At 36.3% G+C, this 21509-nt stretch overlaps 2 protein-coding genes across 5 annotated transcripts; one reads left to right on the forward strand and one right to left on the reverse strand.

The window, feature by feature from the left end:
* The first annotated feature begins 366 nt into the window (after positions 1-366).
* Positions 367-6082, forward strand: LOC110445556. 2 transcript variants are annotated; one of them, XM_021490221.1, is made up of 5 exons: positions 367-518; positions 2859-2953; positions 3209-3522; positions 4349-4453; positions 5562-6082. In XM_021490221.1, exons 3-5 carry the CDS (start codon positions 3218-3220, stop codon positions 5731-5733), a joined length of 582 nt encoding a protein of 193 aa, XP_021345896.1. In that variant the 5' UTR covers positions 367-518; positions 2859-2953; positions 3209-3217; the 3' UTR covers positions 5734-6082. The 2 variants fall into 2 exon arrangements, with proteins under 2 accessions (XP_021345896.1, XP_021345897.1); XM_021490222.1 differs by lacking the exon at positions 2859-2953.
* A 996-nt stretch (positions 6083-7078) lies between these two features.
* Positions 7079-13819, reverse strand: LOC110445707. Of its 3 annotated transcripts, none has more exons than XM_021490484.1 (3): positions 13688-13819; positions 8326-8549; positions 7079-7944 (listed from the first exon to the last, which is right to left on the reverse strand). In XM_021490484.1, the coding sequence occupies exons 2-3, from the start codon at positions 8533-8535 to the stop codon at positions 7822-7824; spliced, it is 333 nt and encodes a 110-aa protein (XP_021346159.1). In that variant the 5' UTR covers positions 8536-8549; positions 13688-13819; the 3' UTR covers positions 7079-7821. The 3 variants fall into 3 exon arrangements, with proteins under 3 accessions (XP_021346159.1, XP_021346158.1, XP_021346157.1); XM_021490483.1 differs by lacking the exon at positions 13688-13819 and adding an exon at positions 13381-13615; XM_021490482.1 differs by lacking the exon at positions 13688-13819 and adding an exon at positions 10095-10352.
* Positions 13820-21509: the final 7690 nt, after the last annotated feature.

The following is a 21509-nucleotide window of genomic DNA, read 5'->3' on the forward strand; positions in this document are numbered from 1 at the left end:
GTATCACAATACCAGTACTTACAATACATGTACCCTCCTCCAAAGTATCACAATACCAGTACTTACAATACATGTATCCTCCTCCAAAGTATTACAATACCAGTACTTACAATACATGTATCCTCCTCCAAAGTATTACAATACCAGTACTTTCAATACATGTATCCTCCTCCAAAGTATCACAATACCAGTACTTACAATACATGTACCCTCCTCCAATGTATCGCAATACCAGTACTTACTCCTCCAATATGATAACAGTACCTTTTTCTGTATCCTTAAAACTCCATTATCTTTACTTAGATTATATCTACAAATCATATTGAAGCAATTCGTTAAAGAGTAAAATTGTATACTTGCCTGTTTCGTAGGATGTTTATCTTGAATGTTAGAAAATAATTACTAAAATGTATCATTTGATCTGTAGGTTTATTTTGTAGTCAATCTCTGAGCAGTTCTTCTCTCGACCTATCAGGTGAAACGCCCCCATCTAATGTACAGTTTGAGGTTAGAGACAGGTAGATATACCTTTTTTATCTACTTGGTAAAATGAATGATATACACATTTACCTGGTGTTTTATTAGCCCACTATCATCAAATCGCCCTTCGTCCGTGGTCCGTGGTCCGTCCGTCTTACCGTCATTCCGTCCGTCCTGAAACAATTCTTGTTAGCGTTATTTATCAGAAAGTGCTGGAAGGATCTTTCTTCGAATTTTACATTAAGTTCCCCATGGTCCCTAGTTATGCATATCGTTTTTTGGACTGATAAAAACCCAAGATGGCCGACAGAAAGCCATATTTAATTTTAGAGTTAAAGTTCGTTAGAGCTATTTATCAGAAAGTACTGGAGGGATCTTTCTCAAATTTCATATTTAGGTTCCCCATGGTCCTTAATTATGCATATCGGATTTTGGGACTGATCAGAAAACCAAGATGGATGACAGGCACTATTTTGAGTTTTAAGGGTTAAAGTTCGTTAGAGCTATTTATCAGAAAGTACCGGAGGGATCTTTAACAAATTTCACGTGAAGGTTCCCCATGGTCCTTATAGTTCTGCATATCATTTTTTGGGGATGATAAAAAAAACCGAGATGGCCGAAAGCCAGCCATTTTTAATTTGGGAGTTAAAGTTTGTTAGCGCTATATATCAGAAAATGCTAGAGAGATCTTTCTCAAATTTCATATTTAGGTTCCCCATGGTCCTTAATTATGCATATCGGATTTTGGGACTGATCAGAAAACCAAAATGGATGACAGGCACTTTTTTGAGTTTTAAGGGTTAAAGTTTGTTAGTGCTATTTCACAGAAAGGACTTAAGGGATCTTTCTCATATTTAACATGAAGGTTCCCCATGGTCCTTATTTATGCATAACTAATTTTGGGACGGATCGAAAAATCAAAATGGCCGATAGGCGCAATCTTGAATGTTAAGAGTTAAAGTTTGATAGCGCTATAACTCAGAAATTACAGAAAGAATCTTTCTCAAATTTGATATTTAGGTTCTCCTTGGTCAGTAGTTGTGCATGTTTACCTTTGAGCTTGATTGGATAAACAAAATGGCCGACAGGCGTCCATCTAGGATTTTGAAAGAAAAAGTTGTTAATTCTCAGAAACGACCTGAGGGATCTTTCTCAAATTTGCTATGTAGGTTCTACTTGGTCCTTAATTTGGCATGTTTTATTTTGAGAGTTTACATAAAACAAGATGGCCGCAGGAAGAACTTTCTCATATTGCAATGATTGGTGCTATGACTTAAACATTAAGTACTGTACTAATAAATATGTGAAAAGACAAACTCACTTTGAAGGTTGTATTTTATACACAGCAGTATGATTTACCTCAATATGCATTTACTGTTTCCATGCCTCGATCAAACAAGATAATAAGAGAGAAAAAGGAGAACTTATGAAGATGTTACAATGGTGGGCGCAAAGATCACTCTGCGATCTCTTGTTATGAAATTATTGTCATTTTTAAAAGTTCAAAATATAATGGCTAATTTTGATAATGTGAACTTGCATACAACTTAAGTAGTATCCACATTTAAGGGCCTTCGTTGCGCACTCAAGTTGAATTTGACTTACGATTCATAAAGAGAGATACTAGGGGTCTCCCAAACATGAATACATCATAGCAAAAATAAGTATTTTAACTCTAATTGTACATGGGAGAAGTATAAATCACACGAGACAATACAGCTTTCACAAAATCAGTAACTCTAACTCATAATCGATGGAATTTTGACTATGAACCAAAGAAAGACTTGCAAAGAAACATCGAAAACAATATTCATACATTGTACCAATAACCAAATTTGCACTACTTTTTGATCTGCTAATAATTAAATTTCATGAAAGGTAACAAGCTTGTTAAAAAGATGTACAGAAGTTCTGGTTATTCCGTAGCTCCTGTATTGTATGTGAGTACCTACCAATTGCGATAGATGAGGTCTAGTATCGGAGCTTTCGAGCATTTATCCGTATAAAAACTACTTCATTAAACTTGTTTTCCATAAGGAAATTATATCTTATGTTTCACGTTATTTAGTCGAAACGGTTTGCTTAATATGTTCGAAACAAAATATATAATAGCATAAAGTACTCGAATGATTTTGTGAATCAATAAATGTTTGAGTGTCGAATTTGTCTCAATTTTGCCCTCGTGCTTTGTAAAAGACACATGAACAATATGTTAACAAGGAATGCAGAGGTCACACGGTTTATTTGGTGTTGAACGTTTTGCTGTTTGTTTTGTATCAAATCGATAAAAGACGAGTTTACGAATTTATTGTTGTTATGATGACAGCTTTGCTCCCCTGCATCAAGCGTCTTTGTCTGGCTAGTATTGTCTTTCTCAGAGATGCAGATTGACAAAGGAGATTACGATCATGACGTATACGGACCACCTGTCGTTGATGGTTTCCCTTGTCTGCCTTAGTTCTACAGTATACAGGTGATTTTAAAGAACTACGAAATCGATTCAGGTATAACAAAACGATGATGGCCCTTGAGCCAAACACACATTACAACGGTGGATATAAGACACACTTGACCTCTGCACAAGCAGATAATGGTTTGAGCGACAAAACATCTTAAATCTTAAATAGTATAAAATAAGAACTTTCTCTCCATCACCAACATATGCAATTCGCTTCTAACGGCAAGAGATTACTTATTTTCGTCGTTTAACACTAATACTCTTTTTAAGGAAGCCGAAATGCAAGGTGGGTGTTTTGCACTTGCCGTTTGTTTTGCCATTTTTCCTGACAACGAAGGTCATTACAGTGGTGACAAATATGACCTGACTGATTACAATGGCCTCTTCTTTTCCAACGATGAAATAAAAGGGCTGAAGGAGGACATGGGGTCCCTGTTGTTAGCAACCATCAAGGATAAAGACCGTTCCTTCCGCTTCACTCCTGGAAAATGGAAGAGAAGGCTACCCAAGAGCAGAAAGGAGAAGGTGGAAGAGGAATGTCCCGAACGATCAAAAAGGCGTACGTGTCCGTCTTGTTGTCAAACGTAAGTACAGTTCATAGCACCATAAATTGATATGGACGGATTTTAAGGCTGCTAAATGCATGTGATAATCTTTTGTACCAGTAAAACTGAAACGAAACAAATTAATTAATGATGAACGTAACATACATACAGAGGTGATTGCTCCTTTAAAATGTTGTTATAGATAGCAGTAAAAAGACAAAGTTCAGCCATTTGGAAACGTGATATGAAAATAACCAGGATGCTTTGTAGCCTGACCTAATTAGCAAAACGCTTACTGGTATCGTTGTTTACTCCACTATAACATACCAAAATCACCTTTACCGACGCAATGAAATCACGTCTTAAAAAATGTTCGTTCATTAGATAAATGTTTTACATGAACTCGTACAGATCTTATCCAAAGTAGAAATATTTCAGTTCAATGGGTTTTTTTCTTTTCCCTTTGTATTTCTAGTGATTATTTTACGTAGCAAGGTGGTTGACTATCAGTTCCCGAGGTTGTCCGTGCCTTTGCTGAAATGTATTCTGTCTGGGTTTACACGATATACTAGTTAAAGTAAAAATATAGTACATGTAACGTTATAAAGAGTTTATAGGCACATTTTATTTATCACTGTATTTTACATGTTTCAGAATTTATTAGTTGCGGGGTTTTGTCATTCTTTGACCTTCAGTACCAGAGATATTCTTTAATTGACGAAATGGCCTCATGTGTTCTTCGTTTGTCTTTCTGCATCTACAAACAGACTTTTCCAATAGGTCTTGCATGTCCTCCTATTTCTAGTATTTTTTGTTATTTTCTCTTGTGCAGGGGAATATTTCAAAACATTTCTGTATTTCACAGACAATGGGTGGCAGACCGCGTATGGAAAGTGATGTACAACAACACTGAATACAACGTTGTGCAAAAACATAACAAGTACCAGGTCATCTTCCAAGGCGTCTGTTCGTAAGTATACAGAAAACTGACGTTTAAGTGTGCCATTTTGACTAAAACCTATTAGTTCGGCCTATTTGTGGTTTAACCTCTGACTTATGGCGACAGATTGCTATTCATTATAGACAATGAACGTGTAATATAACGTGTAAAATTCGGCCAAAATCCATCTTTATTGTATGTTGTACATTATCGCTGTGTCCAAGATATAAAAGTACAATAAAAGAACACACTTTTGTCCATAACCGATATAAATTCAGAGGATTCATTGGATTTGGATTTGTAAAAATATCGTTATCACCATCTGATGAATACGCACATGTACGTATATTGATGACAAATAACAAAAGACGGTTACAAATGAACTGGTATATGTGTATTTACAGAAGAAGTTTAGACGGCAACCTATATAAAATCTCCGTTTGTGAAGCAATAAAAATGTATTTTGTTGCAATCAGTTTGGAAAAAATAGCTGTTTTCATAATTTGAAGTGTCAATCTCTTGGAAATCATTTCATATTTAACTAGCTATACATACCGGGAGTGCCAGAATGTATTATAAACATCACTTTTTGGAATGTTACTGCATTATTTTTTTAACTGCTTATCCATCGGAGTACTATTTATTGCCGTTTATTCTGGTGTTATGTTTTGCCAGAGACGAACTGCAATATGTAACGTGTTTAGCATATTTTGTATATATATATACTAGTGAAATGCCCTTTCAGTGGCATCGGCAAAAACGGTACATTATTGAATAAGTTTTATATAAACATTTATCAAATGAACCTCATTGAAAGGGTATGGTCTCTCAGGGATAAATACGTTTACGGTGTAGGTTATTTGCCAGCAATAATTATCGGAGACCGGTTCATTTCTTTTCATATCTATGTAACTGTTGTCCTACATGAATATAGACAACAATACTTTTGCAGTAGTACCTGGAAAATAACAAAACATGCGAAAAAATTACTTTGGCAGAAAGTAATAACTTTAAATATTACTAAGTGGGATAGTTTTGTTTCAGGCATATCGGTTTATGATGGATGGTAAATGGCAGCTACAGTCTTTTATGAAACTATTATAGTACACCCATAAACATTCTTTTCTCTCTTGCACAGCTGCAGCAATTGTGGGCCTGTGATAACGTGTGGTGAAGAGGATTTGTTCTTCACGCCGATCTTGGTGGAAGACAGCGAACGTCCAAAGAACGATTCTCGCCCCGCCACCCACTTCCTTCCCCTGCGAATATCCCGCTTCTGTCAGTGTTCCAAAGGGTCGTGGATCGTGTAAACGTCGATATCCTCAGAAAAGTTGATGTTGTAAGATTGTTTTCCTATAAGAACGAAATAATGTGAAAGTTGGTTTAAAGAACATTGTGTTTTGTTGTTTTGGGCACACCATTGTAGGATTTGTTGTAAGTACTAGATTTACTAAAATGACTAAACCTATTCTTCTTTCTCTTGTGCTGATCAATTGTACGAGACTTGATAAAATGACTAAACCTTTTCTTCTTCTCTTGTGCTGATTAATTGTACTAGATTTGTTAAGATGACTTAACCTATTCTTCTTTCTCTCGTCCTGATCAATACTCTGTAGTGGCATATTATTATGTAAAGTGTTCTTTGATAAAAAGCTTATTTTTCACTAATAAATAGTTATTGAGTTCTTTTGGTTTCAACTACTTCGACTTTTTGAAATCCATATAGAACAGATGATATCATGTGTAATTATAGAATTTCGATACGTAAAAATAAGAAGAAAATATAAAGGTTTTTGTTTTTCTAAGTACATGTATGGCATGATATCATGTTGGTTTTACTTGTTGTGAAATCTTGAAAGTCTTCAGTTTTTCAGTCACATTATTCATTATCATGGTGTTAGATGATAAGAACAATACCTGGTTGATGTGTGTCGTTGTGCGCTCAGCGTTTAGATTTATTCATTGAATTCAGTTTGTTAGTTTTTTCATGGTATTCTATTTTCTTAGTTATTTGTTCAGTCTATTGCGAGTCTGACAGAGTACCGTAAAATGTTTTGTTTTGGCAATAATAATATGCATGTTTCTATTTTCTGAAGTATACAATCCTAACAACGTAAGATGACTTCTATAAAGTAAAAATATTTGGCATATCCGTAGTCAATACCAATAAAAATAATAAGTTTACTGTCTAGCAAATTTTGAGAGGACATTTCATCTTCCCACTGATCCATATACAATTCGCGTTATTTCTATCGCATGTATAACTATAAACGTCCTACGTTTTAAGTCAATGACTAGACTTGATAACATGCAAATTACTTAAAGATTTGATTTTTTTAAGAAATATGAAACTATACGAATGTTTTATTTGAAAACATTATATAAAAAGCTATTTACCTTCATTTTAGGTAGATAAAAGCACCATCTCAAAAATCGTAAATGCTAGCACATCTTATCGCGAATTTTGTAGCCGTTCCTATATCGTCTTATCGTCAAAATACAGTAAAGAGACCTTTAGTTCCGTCCGCATACATGTACCTTATCGATCAAAGCATAATCTCGGTTGATGATTTTGAAAACTGAATTATACACGTAATTTATTTTGTTAGTGTTTTCACTAACAGATTTCATAATAACAACAAAGGCATTGTAAAACGTAAAATACAAATATTCATTTCATTGCTGTTATGTTCATCATTCATTCAGTATTTGGCATGGTAATTCAACTACTGTTTATTTTTCAACACATTCATTTAACATTCAAGTTCATATAGAACCAAGACAATTTGGTTCACACAAATTACATATTGCAATGGAAGCATTGAGCACAAGTGAACCTTGATTAGAAATGCACACAAATTTAAATGTACGCAATATGTATTTTAGTCCTAATACTTGGATCACAATTATATAAACATTTTCTCCGGATTATTATCTGTCCCAGCTTAATGAAACACAACTGTAACTGACTTCAGCCTAACTTACGGTCAAGTTGTACATGCATCCAACAAACAATAGATTTTATGAAATTTCCGATTCCACAAATTCCACTGTAATGGACTTATCTTACTGTTGTTTATGTACGAAAATCATATATTTTTGGCAGTAAATTAGTATGCATGTTCATATGTCGGCAGACATTGCAATCGTACATACACTTAGTAAACAAATTTCATTCGTATTAAGTAATTAAAAGCTTAGCACAAAATCTTAATAATTAAACGTAGACACTCTCTGGCAGCCTATTGCCTATTGACGACGAGTAAACGCTAATCAGCTTGAACACACTGTTTTGAATAGCAAAACCAGAATAACGTCGCTGTCAATGTGATGACATGGCACTCTCCAGATGATTTTTATGTTCGTGGCAGATGATCAGTTTGGTTTGGGTATGTCGGTCAGTTGAAGCCCTTCCATGCGTACGAACTGACAACACCCATAGAAGAGTTCATTGATTTCACCACCCTGCGATCACTATCCGGGACGTGGGTCCGTTCTGTTAGCGTGCTTAGCCTTGTAAACTGCGAAAAGGGAAACTGGATATCATAATCTAGTTTGATATCAACTTACTGGAAACATTTTAATATAAAATGAAAAGGCAAAAATTTTGTATACAAATAAAAAAGAAACATGAACAGCACACACTATAGCAGTACCATTACAAGAAAAGGAATAACATATTTACGTATCCAACTTCTAACATCATTTGAAGGGGTGCAAAAGAAGACCGACTTCATAATGTAATTATTCGAAATATTAGTGTAAAGCTAACAATCTTATAAACACATGCATTCGTGAGCCTAAAATTTCAAATACATAACATAATTTAAAAAACTTTTAACAAATGAATATTGAAATTAATAATTATAAAAAGTTTCAAAACGACTTGGGCATATACTTACAATTTGGTCTGCCTCCTCAGAAGGCAGTTTGGGTCCTGGCCTTTCGTAGACCCTCTCCTTCATTGGCTGTACTTTGTATAACCGCTCTACCGTCTGGTCTATCTCGTAACCCGTCATCTTTTGGTGCCCCATCTCAAACTCTGGCTTTATGATCGTACCCCAGGGCATCTTCGGGTGAGGAGTCCTCACTGAGGAACGTATAACTGACATGTCTTCCCACTTATCTGAAAGTAGCACAACTTAAATCGGTCATCGCCAGAAAATATAAGATATAAAGATAAGGCATATTAGTAATTATAAAACCCAAAAGAAATGTTTTCTGAGAAGTTCCTTTGTGTCTTAAAAGGATTACAACGTTCCGAATTCGTTCAGTGGTGCATTGGGTTTGTTTTGGCCCGATCTTTTTCGAAACACAATGTAGCTTGAGGTGTATTGTAATTCCCAAAGACTCGACTACACTCGAGCTGACCGTGGGGTATTATGTGTATTACACAAGGAACGATAACGTAGATTAGAACTAATCCTCTTGTAATTAATAGTCTGCAATTCCTGATTAAAAGCAATCTGACGATCGGCATGTTTCCAAATGCCTGTTAATTCATCAATGATCCGTATATGTTATACGTATATCGAGTAACAAGGCACGTGCCGCCAGTCGTAGCAAAATACGGTGTGGATATTTAAAAAGTATATCTCACATTTAAATTAATATCAAACCTAAAATAAACGCGCTTTCTTTATAATGCAATCGGAAGGTTTTATTTTCTGAATACATTTTATTTAAAGCTAAACATATTGTGCATTCAAAACGATAAAAAAGCATGATGAATAATTTGGATGGTGACTAAATAGTTAAGCAGGTTTTCAAGCCCAATCAGTATCAACTTGCCACCTACTCCAACTTCAGCATACCAGTGTTTGATGTGACTCTTTCTTGTACAATGAAGAGAGTATGTTCACACAAAGCGGGCGTTATCTATGAATTGTACATTACGCGACCTAGTAATAAGTTTACAAAGTGTTAGAGTGTGAATTCAATTATCAAGAAATAAACTTAACAGTGAACATCATATCTCAAATCCATGCATTCAGTTATACGTTAAGTCACATGTCAGCGTAAATAAAATAAATAAATTATTTGATTACAACGACATCATAATCTTCTATTTTTCATAAACATGTATATTCACATACGAATCTGATTGTCAGATCGTTGCCATTAACAAATAAGCACTAGAAAAGCAACAAAAGGAGGCACGTAATTGAAAATCATGACAATTGAAAAAACAAACATTAAGGAAGCAAACGTATGGTAGGTGTAGAAGAATGTGTTAGATCAACAATGTTTAATGAGCTAGCCAATTGGTCTGTTTAAATGTCGTACATACATGAACGCGTTGTTAATTTATTGAATATCGGCTAGTGTGTATGAGGATCTTTTAATATTTCCTATAAAGGAATCATGGTTGAATGCTTACACTCTGTACTTGACTGAAGATACATGTACACATTTCAATAAATTCTAGATATTTTAACAACGTGGGTATGTAAATGGACAAATACTATATCTTTTTAACGGCAATGCTAATACGTTTATAAGTCTACAGGATATGACAATTCGATTCAATGCCTCGTACTACGAATTTTATATGAAGTTTATATGACATGCACTATTAAAATAAATTGAAATAAGCCTATTGCTATATACATTATATATATTACACGAGTAAAATTGATATTACACAACCCGAGTCGTGAACGTGACTTACCTGTACAGCACGTGTTCTAAATGTCGTATATATAGGTCCTCCTGGAGAATTCTGATGCTGTAATTAACACCTGTTTCCCTGTCTACATCATTACATACTAATCACTATGCTGGCGATGTTCACGACTAAACACCTATATCCCGTTCCCCGGATAAGTCCAATACCTGTAATGCGATTTTCGTGTTTTGTTTTGATTAGCGACAAAGTCGGATCAGTCTGACGTACAACATCGATAGATCGATCAACGTTAACGGTATACGCTCTTCGATATGTAATGCATACTACTTCAAAATCAAACCATATTCTAGAGGAACGCGAGACTGTATTTCACTATTTCCACATACCATTAAATATATATATATATATATACTCCAGCACTTTTTGTTTTTAAGTTCCGTGCATGTGTTTAACGTTGCATTGTATAGCATGTATCAAATAACACATATGCTATGTGATAACGACTGTAGAAAGCATGGCTCAATTTGACAAATACTTTGCAATAGTCTGAGCGGTGTAGGTCGATAAGGATCAAAAGTGTTAAGGTGGATTATACGAAACGTACGGTGTACACTTAGTGTTTGTATTTCTATACAATGAACAAAATAAATTAGGTCTTAACTAAAACAAACAGACCAACAGGGAAACGCCAAGCGCAACATGTACACATAAAACCTATATATGCAGTGGTACATTGTAATAAATATGAACTAAGGAGGATTATCCTATTTTCTGGTGGCTGAACTAACTAAGCACATCGATATCCATGCCTATGTATATAACTATAGAAATACTAAGGAGAAAATGTTTGACTTGGGCGGTACGTCTGTCAAAGGAGCATGCATGTGTGTTAATGTGAACTCTACGATAAATATAGCACCCTTTGAACTATTGGTAATCAATCAAAATATCTGTGTATATCCAGATTAAAATAAGTCACTTGTATATCAGCTGAAGCAACACATATTCAAAAAATATACCATTTTTGGGTAACTATGATATCCGTATAACCCTGCACTATTGCTCCATAAAAACCATATGCTATCAGTTTTATTGGTTTACAATGTTTTTATAAGATGTGTTTTTATATATTTTCAATAAGATGCATCAGTTTGGACATACGTAATATCAACGCTTTATTTGATACACAAACAATGTACGTATCAAACGTGTCGCAACGTTTCAAGACCGACTGGCCTATTATTAAGCTGTTTGTATTGTTTAAGTATACAACGATGTAATGAAATTGTAAGTTTCATATTTCACGTGTCACTCGACACAAAACGTTTCGCCTATCGATAGAGAGTGTATATTAATCACCGTTAGTGGTTGGGTGTAGATCTAGCCCCCTCTCCCGTTTAGGTCAGTAGTGGGTCATACATGTACTACACAGACTTAGATAACAAGGTATACTCTAATGCATAGGTCATACAGTATTAATATATATGCGAAAGACGAAAATGGTACATTACTTATCAATATTTTAATTGATATTTCTTAAAGTATATTCAAAACCCTTTCTAAATTACTATATTGTGTACATGCACGTGAGGATTGATATAAGGCTTTTTTAAGAGTCTTGCCTTTACAAACGCTTTATGTGAAGTCACGAAATAAAATGTGCTTCGTCTTTAAGTTGACGCTTACGGTTTTAACAACATTTCGATACCCAGTAGTTTATATTTTGCCATTATAGAAATGTCTACACAAAGACTGTGAACATTACTTCTATCTCGAGTAGTTATAGGTTTCTGGGTCGGATCACTTGGTGTACTTTAAGTTTAACTAGCATAGCGGAATAGCCTATATTTATTTATTGAAACGATTTAAACATGTCCTGTCATTCTGTTAGCCTTTAACAGTCCACCATACAATCACCAAACAAATTAGAATAAGAAAGGGTGAGTGTGTGTAAGCTATATTGGGTGGTGTTATATAGATAAATCTCCGTGAGATTACTACCTGTGTTTGACACTTGGGCACTATCAGTGTCGGGACACTAAACTGCCAATATGTTGTCGGCCAAAACATCAAAACAATAACTCAAAACTATCCCAGACTCTATCTACAGGTACTTCAAAGAGGTTTTAGAGTGAACCTTCGGTATTTCGACCTCTGTCGAATACATCGTGTATTTGTATAGCTATAATATGGCCTTCACATCTCTATACCCAGGTACATGTACAATGTACATTGTATATTGAATGCATCGTATGCCTACATGGTGCAAACAAATCGACATAATAAATCTAGTGGTAATTTAAAACATAGTCAATTTTTACAAAGGACTGTGACCAGAATATGACGGAATAAACACTGTTTTTTTCTTGGTGAGATAATGTTTTATAGACAAAAATGTATAACAAAACAAGATCGGTAGAAACAAATTATCGGTCTATAAGATGGTTTGTTACTATCATAGCTATGGTATCACTGTGATAAAGTTACTACGCAACTTCAAAAACACGAAATAGTATAAAACGCAGAAGGTCATAATCTAACGTTGTCATAACATGAAGGAATGAAAGAAATGTGAAGATCGATGGTAAAAGTCAATACTACATCTAAATGGCGTTATCGATCAGCCAGTACTGTGTGCATGAGCACAGATCCTCCTGATGATAAACGTCTGGTTAGATCAATCAACTTAGCGTAATCAGTTACCTTATACCATGGATTTATACGACATATTTGTAGTTAAGAACTATACAAAAGATATAAATCATGGTGATCACTCAGTAAGCATAGCTTACATCCTGTTGTTGCACTGCCATAAATATCACTGTTATATGCTAGCAAATACACTTGTTAGCTGTTGATATCGCATTAAATACTGTTCAAGCTGACGACAACGCAACCGTACACGTGGATAATCGTTTACAGAAAACACTAGGTTAGAGACTCAATTAGTGAGATAGGATCAGTTACCATTGACACCAACCAAATCTCACTACACGGTTTACATAGGCTATTGTTACAGATGCAAAAAGGCAATAACATTCATCTCATTGACATGACTACTATATACAAATACCTGAACACGAACGGTTAATAAAACATAGTTAGACCATATTTTATTTAAACCGTGTCATGTATAGTACTACCTCAATATAACTACCACATTTCATTTTATATCATGTAAATACACCGCAGTACTGCCTCACTAGTATATTTATAGCATCATATACAGTACCCTTGTGAAATGACACTATAGTAAATATGATGTGACATTATGTTAAGTCAGTATGATAGTACATATCCTATATAGTTAGTATGAAACATCTCTTACCAGTTAGCACGATGACTTCCCGAACTTCCCTGCCACACACACCAGGTACAAGCAAATGACAGAGCTACACAAGCACCTTTAAATTTAACTATTCCATCTACACAATAATCTTTACACCGTGTCACAAAACAGTATGTATTATCAGGATATCACAAAGGGTCTGACAATAGTATCGTTAACATGTTCAACAAGTTATCGCCTTGTATTTGTATAGGAACTGTACACATAGGGGAACTATATAGAACTACGAATGGGGTAGTGTAAGCCCCAGCTACCCCCCACATCTCACGTAAGACAGAATACTTACCTCACCGGAGTCTCCAACTCTTGGGCAGAATGATGTGTTGTCGTGTGCTGGGCAACGAATAAAAGCAAAGGACGGGGTTATTATGTAAACACATTGACAGATAAATCGAATCCTATATTTAAACTGTCACTCCAGAGGGAGACGTTTACAATCAGCTCGTGTAAATTCCTTAAGTCTACATAATGTAACCAGCATAATATCATGGAAGTACCTAAAGCTTTTAAGAAACTTGATTATAAATCTTATAAAGCGTGAACACAACGATTAAGTAAATGCCACGGGTGCACATGTACATCGGGCTGAGCTCCTGTACTATTTGCTCTGCGTACTAAATGTCTTAATACACATGTTATATCAATTTGCAAATACCAATTGAGTAGGCACTATACAAAGCAAAACTTTCTTTTTTTGAATCAAATTTCATGTATATATTCCTCCTTTGCATTAAACGTATATTGTAAAAACAAAAAGAAATAAAAAAAAATGCATCTTACATTAAGCATTAACTTAAAACTTCACGAATTTCACAGCCTGTAACACTAGGAAGTGTACATGTATTATCGAATGACATAAGACATAGAAACCATAGAAATGTATTTCTTTGTAATATATTGTAAAAAAAAAAAAAAAAAAAAAAAAAAACAACCGAATGACATAAGAGATGGAAATTATAGAAAAAAAAGGAAAGAAAAAGTTTCCTTATATTAAGCATTAACTTGTAATATTCACGAATATCACAGCCTGGAATACTGGAAAATGTATAATCGAATGACACAAGAAGTAGTTTCCCTTTCGTGATTCCATGTATAACCTTTGCTTCAGTTCAGTGATCCTGTGTGTTGCATATAAATTTTATTTGTTCTAACTTTTTGTATATGTGCTGCTGCCACGTGCACTAAACAGTACTATGCCTTAAAGGAAAAGTTCATAAAATACAACATATATATATATTATGTCCGAATCGAATATATTATTTGCTAACACCTGCTTGGTATATTTCAAGTCATTTGTTAATCAATGAGCTAAAAGCGTCTTATTTTCAATGAATATTTACCTACAGGGTGCCAATAACAATCACCTCACTACCTACATGTACCTATGGTTGGTGATCATAGAAAATGCCTTTCCCAAGCAAAAACGTGTACCGTATATATTTTCCTCATCATTACATGTTTCATTAAAATTATTCGGCCATATGATTCGGCTTTTATAAGGAAACGAGAGAATGAAGCAACAGAGCAGATCAAATAACATTTAGTTGTCCAGGCCCTCAGAAATAAAAATATATTGACTTATCGATACTTTGTCGTTCAAAGAACTGCCAGGTTATATTTTTATTGATTACTCGTCTCTGTTTCATATACTAACGATTAAAATATTTGTAAAAAACGTAAATAACATAAATGCGAGTATTCGTAGGTGTCATGGTTCTATACGATATAAAGTACTTGCATGCAAATAATTTCAGAGTTGCTAAATAATCGATTGCATAGAGTATAAAACTTGTATAAACTAAAGTTTTGACGGAAAATGGAAAATAAGAAAAATGTCCAATAAATTTGATTAGAAGTCGTTGTCATCGGTTAACACATAATTATCACTCATCGAATACGGCATTAGTATTGATGGGTATAGTAATTATATAAGTTCTAGTCGAGGAAGTACCCCATATGCCTGACACTGATCTTGAGACACTAGCCCGAGTTTCCTCTGGCCCTAACATCAGACTTAGACTATTTGACATATCTAGTTCTTTATTAACTTTAAGTCTTGCGTCTTATGACATACGATGTCTAGTTGTCAAAGTCTGGTGTTAGCGCCAGAGGAAACTCGGGCTATTCAGACCACAGGAGCATGAAGTTCTGTCATAAAATCTTAATAACAATAATACAAAAAAATACCCCTAATAGGCTTAAAATAATAGGTATTTTTTTGTATTACTGTTTTTATTACTTTTTGACAGAACTCCAGGCTCCTGTGATTCAGACACCTGCGGGAGCACCTTGTCCACATGAAGGTGTTTAACCATCCCCAGTGTTACTACGGCGCATTGCCGTCCGATTATCGGAGACGACTTTTCACCTTGAAGACAGTGTCGGAAGCATAAATGACACGAGGAGAATTTGATGCAGTTCTACTTCATTTTTGAATGCGTTCAACAAAGGTTTACCAGGGACGTTAGTGCAAACTCAACGACCAGTTTGTTACTTCCTTACTGACTGTCACTGTTACAGATCGAACCTTACATCGTCCATGGCCGTTACCCTTCAGCAGAACCATACACGGAACAAATATCTTCAGGAAGGCAAACTCCAGCAATACTTACATCTACAATAACCTAAATAGTCTCCTACTAACACCAAGGTAACCTACATTAGTTTGACCGATTATTGAATACGGATCTGTCGTATGGAACCCATATAAAGCAAACAAACAATGTGGAAAGGGTCTAAGGTAGAGCTCCCGCTATGCGTTGGGACTTTTACACATTCAGAAGCGGTGCGTGGGTAGCTTTTTTTCTTCAAGAGTGTAGACACTCAAAGCCAAACTACTGTAAAAGATCCTTCAGGGCCTTGCAAAATCATTATCAACTCAGAAAACCATTTCTAGGAGACCACATCGACAAGAACTAAAAGAGACCAACAACGATACTTCCTGCCACAGACTAAAGTTCTGGCCCATCAGCATTTCTCTTTTTCCATTGGCTGTGATTGTATGACACCTTTTCCCATCATCAGATAGGCAGAATACAGCCGCAGATGCTTATTCTCACAACATCTGTAATGCATATATGTCACTAATTCAAACGGGGCCTGTGTTTTCTCCCTTTTACTTCTAACTTTCCAGTGTTTATAACTGATTAAAAACAATCTTGTTTGCTTTGAAGTCATGGATTGACTTATGACAACATCCCCGAAAAAAAATATTCATACAAGAGCAGTTAGCGGGACAAATTACATGACGTCATGATAAACAACAGCACAAAACATGTTTAATCACACGTACTCACATTGACAATATAAGCATACATGTCTGCCACAATGATAACTAGCCTAAAGTGTACACATTGGTAATGGTTCATCAGTGTAGATATCAAAGTTACATATTCAATGTCCTTTTTTTTAACATAGTCATGGTTCACCTCATCATGATCAAACGTGGGATTTACAAATTGAGCAGAATACACAGTAAAATACTACATTGTACAATTATCTCACTTTTGATGAATTTCATAACTTTGATCTGAAATAGGAAAGCCACTTCAATGTTACTTCAAAATGTTAAGAAGAGTGTCTTTAAAGTCCTACTGTTTTTTTAAAGGACTGTCTTTTATCTTCCACTTAAAACTTGTTAAGTAAACAAGAGATCCCAGAGGGATCTTGGCGCCCACCTTTGTACCATCTTCATAAGTTCTTTGTCAGTTCGATCTTTTCCCTTCTTTCCTCTAATCTGTTTGATCGAGTAATAGTAAATGCACCTTGAGGTAACTTTTGATCTTAACTTTATACTGATGTGTATGAAAGTCAACCTTCAAAGTGATTTTGTCATTTCACATTTTTACTAGTACAGTACTTAATGTGAAAGAAATAGAATCGATCATTGCAATATGAGAAAGATCTGTTTAGTTCTTCTTTTATTCCATTTTGTTTTTATGATCAGTCTCAAAATATACCATGCACAACGAGGGATGAAGGGAAACCTTCATTTAAAATTTGAGAAAGATCCCTCCCATACTTCCCGAGAAATAGCGATAACAAACTTTCACTATCAAAATACAAGATGGCTGCCTGTCGGCCATGTTGTTTATCCGACCAGTCTCAAAAAATGCCCTGCACAGACTAGGACCAAGGGGAGCCTATATATAAAAGTTGAGAAAGAGCGATAACAAATTTTCACTATCAAAATCCAAGATGGCTGCCTGTCGGACGTGTTGTTTATCCGATCAGTCTCTAAAATTGCCCTGCACAGCTAGGACCAAGGGGAACCTACATATAAAATTTGAGAAAGATCCCTATGGTACTTCTTGAGAAATAAAAGATAACAAACTTTCAATATCAAAATCCAAGATGACTGCCTGTCGGCCATGTTGTTTATCCGATCAGTCTCAAAAAATGCCCTGCACAGCCTAGGACCAAGGGGAGCCTATATATAAAAGTTGAGAAAGAGCGATAACAAATTTTCACTATCAAAATCCAAGATGGCTGCCCGTCGGCCATGTTGTTTATCCGATCAGTCTCAAACGTTGCCCTGCACAGCTAAGGACCAAGGGGAACCTACATATATAATTTGAGAATGATCCCTCTGGTACTTCTTGAGAAATAGCGATAACAAACTTTCACTAACAAAATCCAAGATAGCTGCCTGTCGGCCATGTAACTAATCCGATCAGTCTCAAAAGTTGCCCTGCACAGCTTAGGGCCAAGGGAAACCTACATATAAAATTTGAGAAAGATCCCTCCCATACTTCCCGAGAAATAGCGATAACAAACTTTCACTATCAAAATCCAAGATGGCTGCCTGTCGGCCATGTTGTTTATCCGATCAGTCTCAAAAGTTGCCCTGCACAGCTAAGGACCAAGGGGAACCTACATATAAAATTTGAGAAAGATCCCTCTGGTACTTCTTGAGAAATAGCGATAACAAACTTTCACTATCAAAATCCAAGATGGCTGCCTGTCGGCCATGTTGTTTATCCGATCAGTCTCAAAAGTTGCCCTGCACAGCTAAGGACCAAGGGGAACCTACATATAAAATTTGAGAAAGATCCCTCTGGTACTTCTTGAGAAATAGCGATAACAAACTTTCACTATCAAAATCCAAGATGGCTGCCTGTCGGCCATGTTGTTTATCCGATCAGTCTCAAAAGTTGCCCTGCACAGCTAAGGACCAAGGGGAACCTACATATAAAATTTGAGAAAGATCCCTCTGGTACTTCTTGAGAAATAGCGATAACAAACTTTCACTATCAAAATCCAAGATGGCTGCCTGTCGGCCATGTTGTTTATCCGATCAGTCTCAAAAGTTGCCCTGCACAGCTAAGGACCAAGGGGAACCTACATATAAAATTTGAGAAAGATCCCTCTGGTACTTCTTGAGAAATAGCGATAACAAACTTTCACTATCAAAATCCAAGATGGCTGCCTGTCGGCCATGTTGTTTATCCGATCAGTCTCAAAAGTTGCCCTGCACAGCTAAGGACCAAGGGGAACCTACATATAAAATTTGAGAAAGATCCCTCTGGTACTTCTTGAGAAATAGCGATAACAAACTTTCACTATCAAAATCCAAGATGGCTGCCTGTCGGCCATGTTGTTTATCCGATCAGTCTCAAAAGTTGCCCTGCACAGCTAAGGACCAAGGGGAACCTACATATAAAATTTGAGAAAGATCCCTCTGGTACTTCTTGAGAAATAGCGATAACAAACTTTCACTATCAAAATCCAAGATGGCTGCCTGTCGGCCATGTTGTTTATCCGATCAGTCTCAAAAGTTGCCCTGCACAGCTAAGGACCAAGGGGAACCTACATATAAAATTTGAGAAAGATCCCTCTGGTACTTCTTGAGAAATAGCGATAACAAACTTTCACTATCAAAATCCAAGATGGCTGCCTGTCGGCCATGTTGTTTATCCGATCAGTCTCAAAAGTTGCCCTGCACAGCTAAGGACCAAGGGGAACCTACATATAAAATTTGAGAAAGATCCCTCTGGTACTTCTTGAGAAATAGCGATAACAAACTTTCACTATCAAAATCCAAGATGGCTGCCTGTCGGCCATGTTGTTTATCCGATCAGTCTCAAAAGTTGCCCTGCACAGCTAAGGACCAAGGGGAACCTACATATAAAATTTGAGAAAGATCCCTCTGGTACTTCTTGAGAAATAGCGATAACAAACTTTCACTATCAAAATCCAAGATGGCTGCCTGTCGGCCATGTTGTTTATCCGATCAGTCTCAAAAGTTGCCCTGCACAGCTAAGGACCAAGGGGAACCTACATATAAAATTTGAGAAAGATCCCTCTGGTACTTCTTGAGAAATAGCGATAACAAACTTTCACTATCAAAATCCAAGATGGCTGCCTGTCGGCCATGTTGTTTATCCGATCAGTCTCAAAAGTTGCCCTGCACAGCTAAGGACCAAGGGGAACCTACATATAAAATTTGAGAAAGATCCCTCTGGTACTTCTTGAGAAATAGCGATAACAAACTTTCACTATCAAAATCCAAGATGGCTGCCTGTCGGCCATGTTGTTTATCCGATCAGTCTCAAAAGTTGCCCTGCACAGCTAAGGACCAAGGGGAACCTACATATAAAATTTGAGAAAGATCCCTCTGGTACTTCTTGAGAAATAGCGATAACAAACTTTCACTATCAAAATCCAAGATGGCTGCCTGTCGGCCATGTTGTTTATCCGATCAGTCTCAAAAGTTGCCCTGCACAGCTAAGGACCAAGGGGAACCTACATATAAAATTTGAGAAAGATCCCTCTGGTACTTCTTGAGAAATAGCGATAACAAACTTTCACTATCAAAATCCAAGATGGCTGCCTGTCGGCCATGTTGTTTATCCGATCAGTCTCAAAAGTTGCCCTGCACAGCTAAGGACCAAGGGGAACCTACATATAAAATTTGAGAAAGATCCCTCTGGTACTTCTTGAGAAATAGCGATAACAAACTTTCACTATCAAAATCCAAGATGGCTGCCTGTCGGCCATGTTGTTTATCCGATCAGTCTCAAAAGTTGCCCTGCACAGCTAAGGACCAAGGGGAACCTACATATAAAATTTGAGAAAGATCCCTCTGGTACTTCTTGAGAAATAGCGATAACAAACTTTCACTATCAAAATCCAAGATGGCTGCCTGTCGGCCATGTTGTTTATCCGATCAGTCTCAAAAGTTGCCCTGCACAGCTAAGGACCAAGGGGAACCTACATATAAAATTTGAGAAAGATCCCTCTGGTACTTCTTGAGAAATAGCGATAACAAACTTTCACTATCAAAATCCAAGATGGCTGCCTGTCGGCCATGTTGTTTATCCGATCAGTCTCAAAAGTTGCCCTGCACAGCTAAGGACCAAGGGGAACCTACATATAAAATTTGAGAAAGATCCCTCTGGTACTTCTTGAGAAATAGCGATAACAAACTTTCACTATCAAAATCCAAGATGGCTGCCTGTCGGCCATGTTGTTTATCCGATCAGTCTCAAAAGTTGCCCTGCACAGCTAAGGACCAAGGGGAACCTACATATAAAATTTGAGAAAGATCCCTCTGGTACTTCTTGAGAAATAGCGATAACAAACTTTCACTATCAAAATCCAAGATGGCTGCCTGTCGGCCATGTTGTTTATCCGATCAGTCTCAAAAGTTGCCCTGCACAGCTAAGGACCAAGGGGAACCTACATATATAATTTGAGAAAGATCCCTCTGGTCCTTCTTGAGAAATAGCGATAACAAACTTTCACTATCAAAATCCAAGATGGCTGCCTGTCGGCCATGTTGTTTATCCGATCAGTCCCAAAGTTGCCCTGCACAGCCTAGGACCAAGGGGAGCCTACATATAAAATTTGAGAAAGATCCCTCTGGTACTTCCTGAGAAATAGCGATAACATGAATTGTTTAAGGACGGACCACGGACGCAGGGTGATTTGAATAGCCCAACATCAGATGATGGTGGGCTAAAATTGGCCAAATACTGAAAGTTCATTCTGAGTAGGATAATCATTGTACCTTTGATGTTCAATATCATCCAATTTATTTTTGTATGAACAAAAGTTTCATGCACAATTGAAGCATCAGCTTTTGAAAGACAACTTAACATAGTTCA

The sequence above is a fragment of the Mizuhopecten yessoensis genome, unplaced genomic scaffold (assembly GCF_002113885.1).
Source record: "Mizuhopecten yessoensis strain PY_sf001 unplaced genomic scaffold, ASM211388v2 scaffold2329, whole genome shotgun sequence".
NCBI classification, from domain to species: domain Eukaryota; kingdom Metazoa; phylum Mollusca; class Bivalvia; order Pectinida; family Pectinidae; genus Mizuhopecten; species Mizuhopecten yessoensis.

Coding starts and splice junctions, on each gene's coding strand:
- LOC110445556 (XM_021490221.1), top strand. CDS start 3,218: ATGCAAGGTGGGTGTTTTGCACTTGCCGTTTGTTTTGCCATTTTTCCT. Junction 3,523..4,348: donor TGTCCGTCTTGTTGTCAAAC/GTAAGTACAGTT, acceptor TGTATTTCACAG/ACAATGGGTGGCAGACCGCG. Junction 4,454..5,561: donor ATCTTCCAAGGCGTCTGTTC/GTAAGTATACAG, acceptor TCTCTTGCACAG/CTGCAGCAATTGTGGGCCTG.
- LOC110445707 (XM_021490484.1), bottom strand. CDS start 8,535: ATGTCAGTTATACGTTCCTCAGTGAGGACTCCTCACCCGAAGATGCCC. Junction 7,945..8,325: donor CTGAGGAGGCAGACCAAATT/GTAAGTATATGC, acceptor CCCTTTTCGCAG/TTTACAAGGCTAAGCACGCT.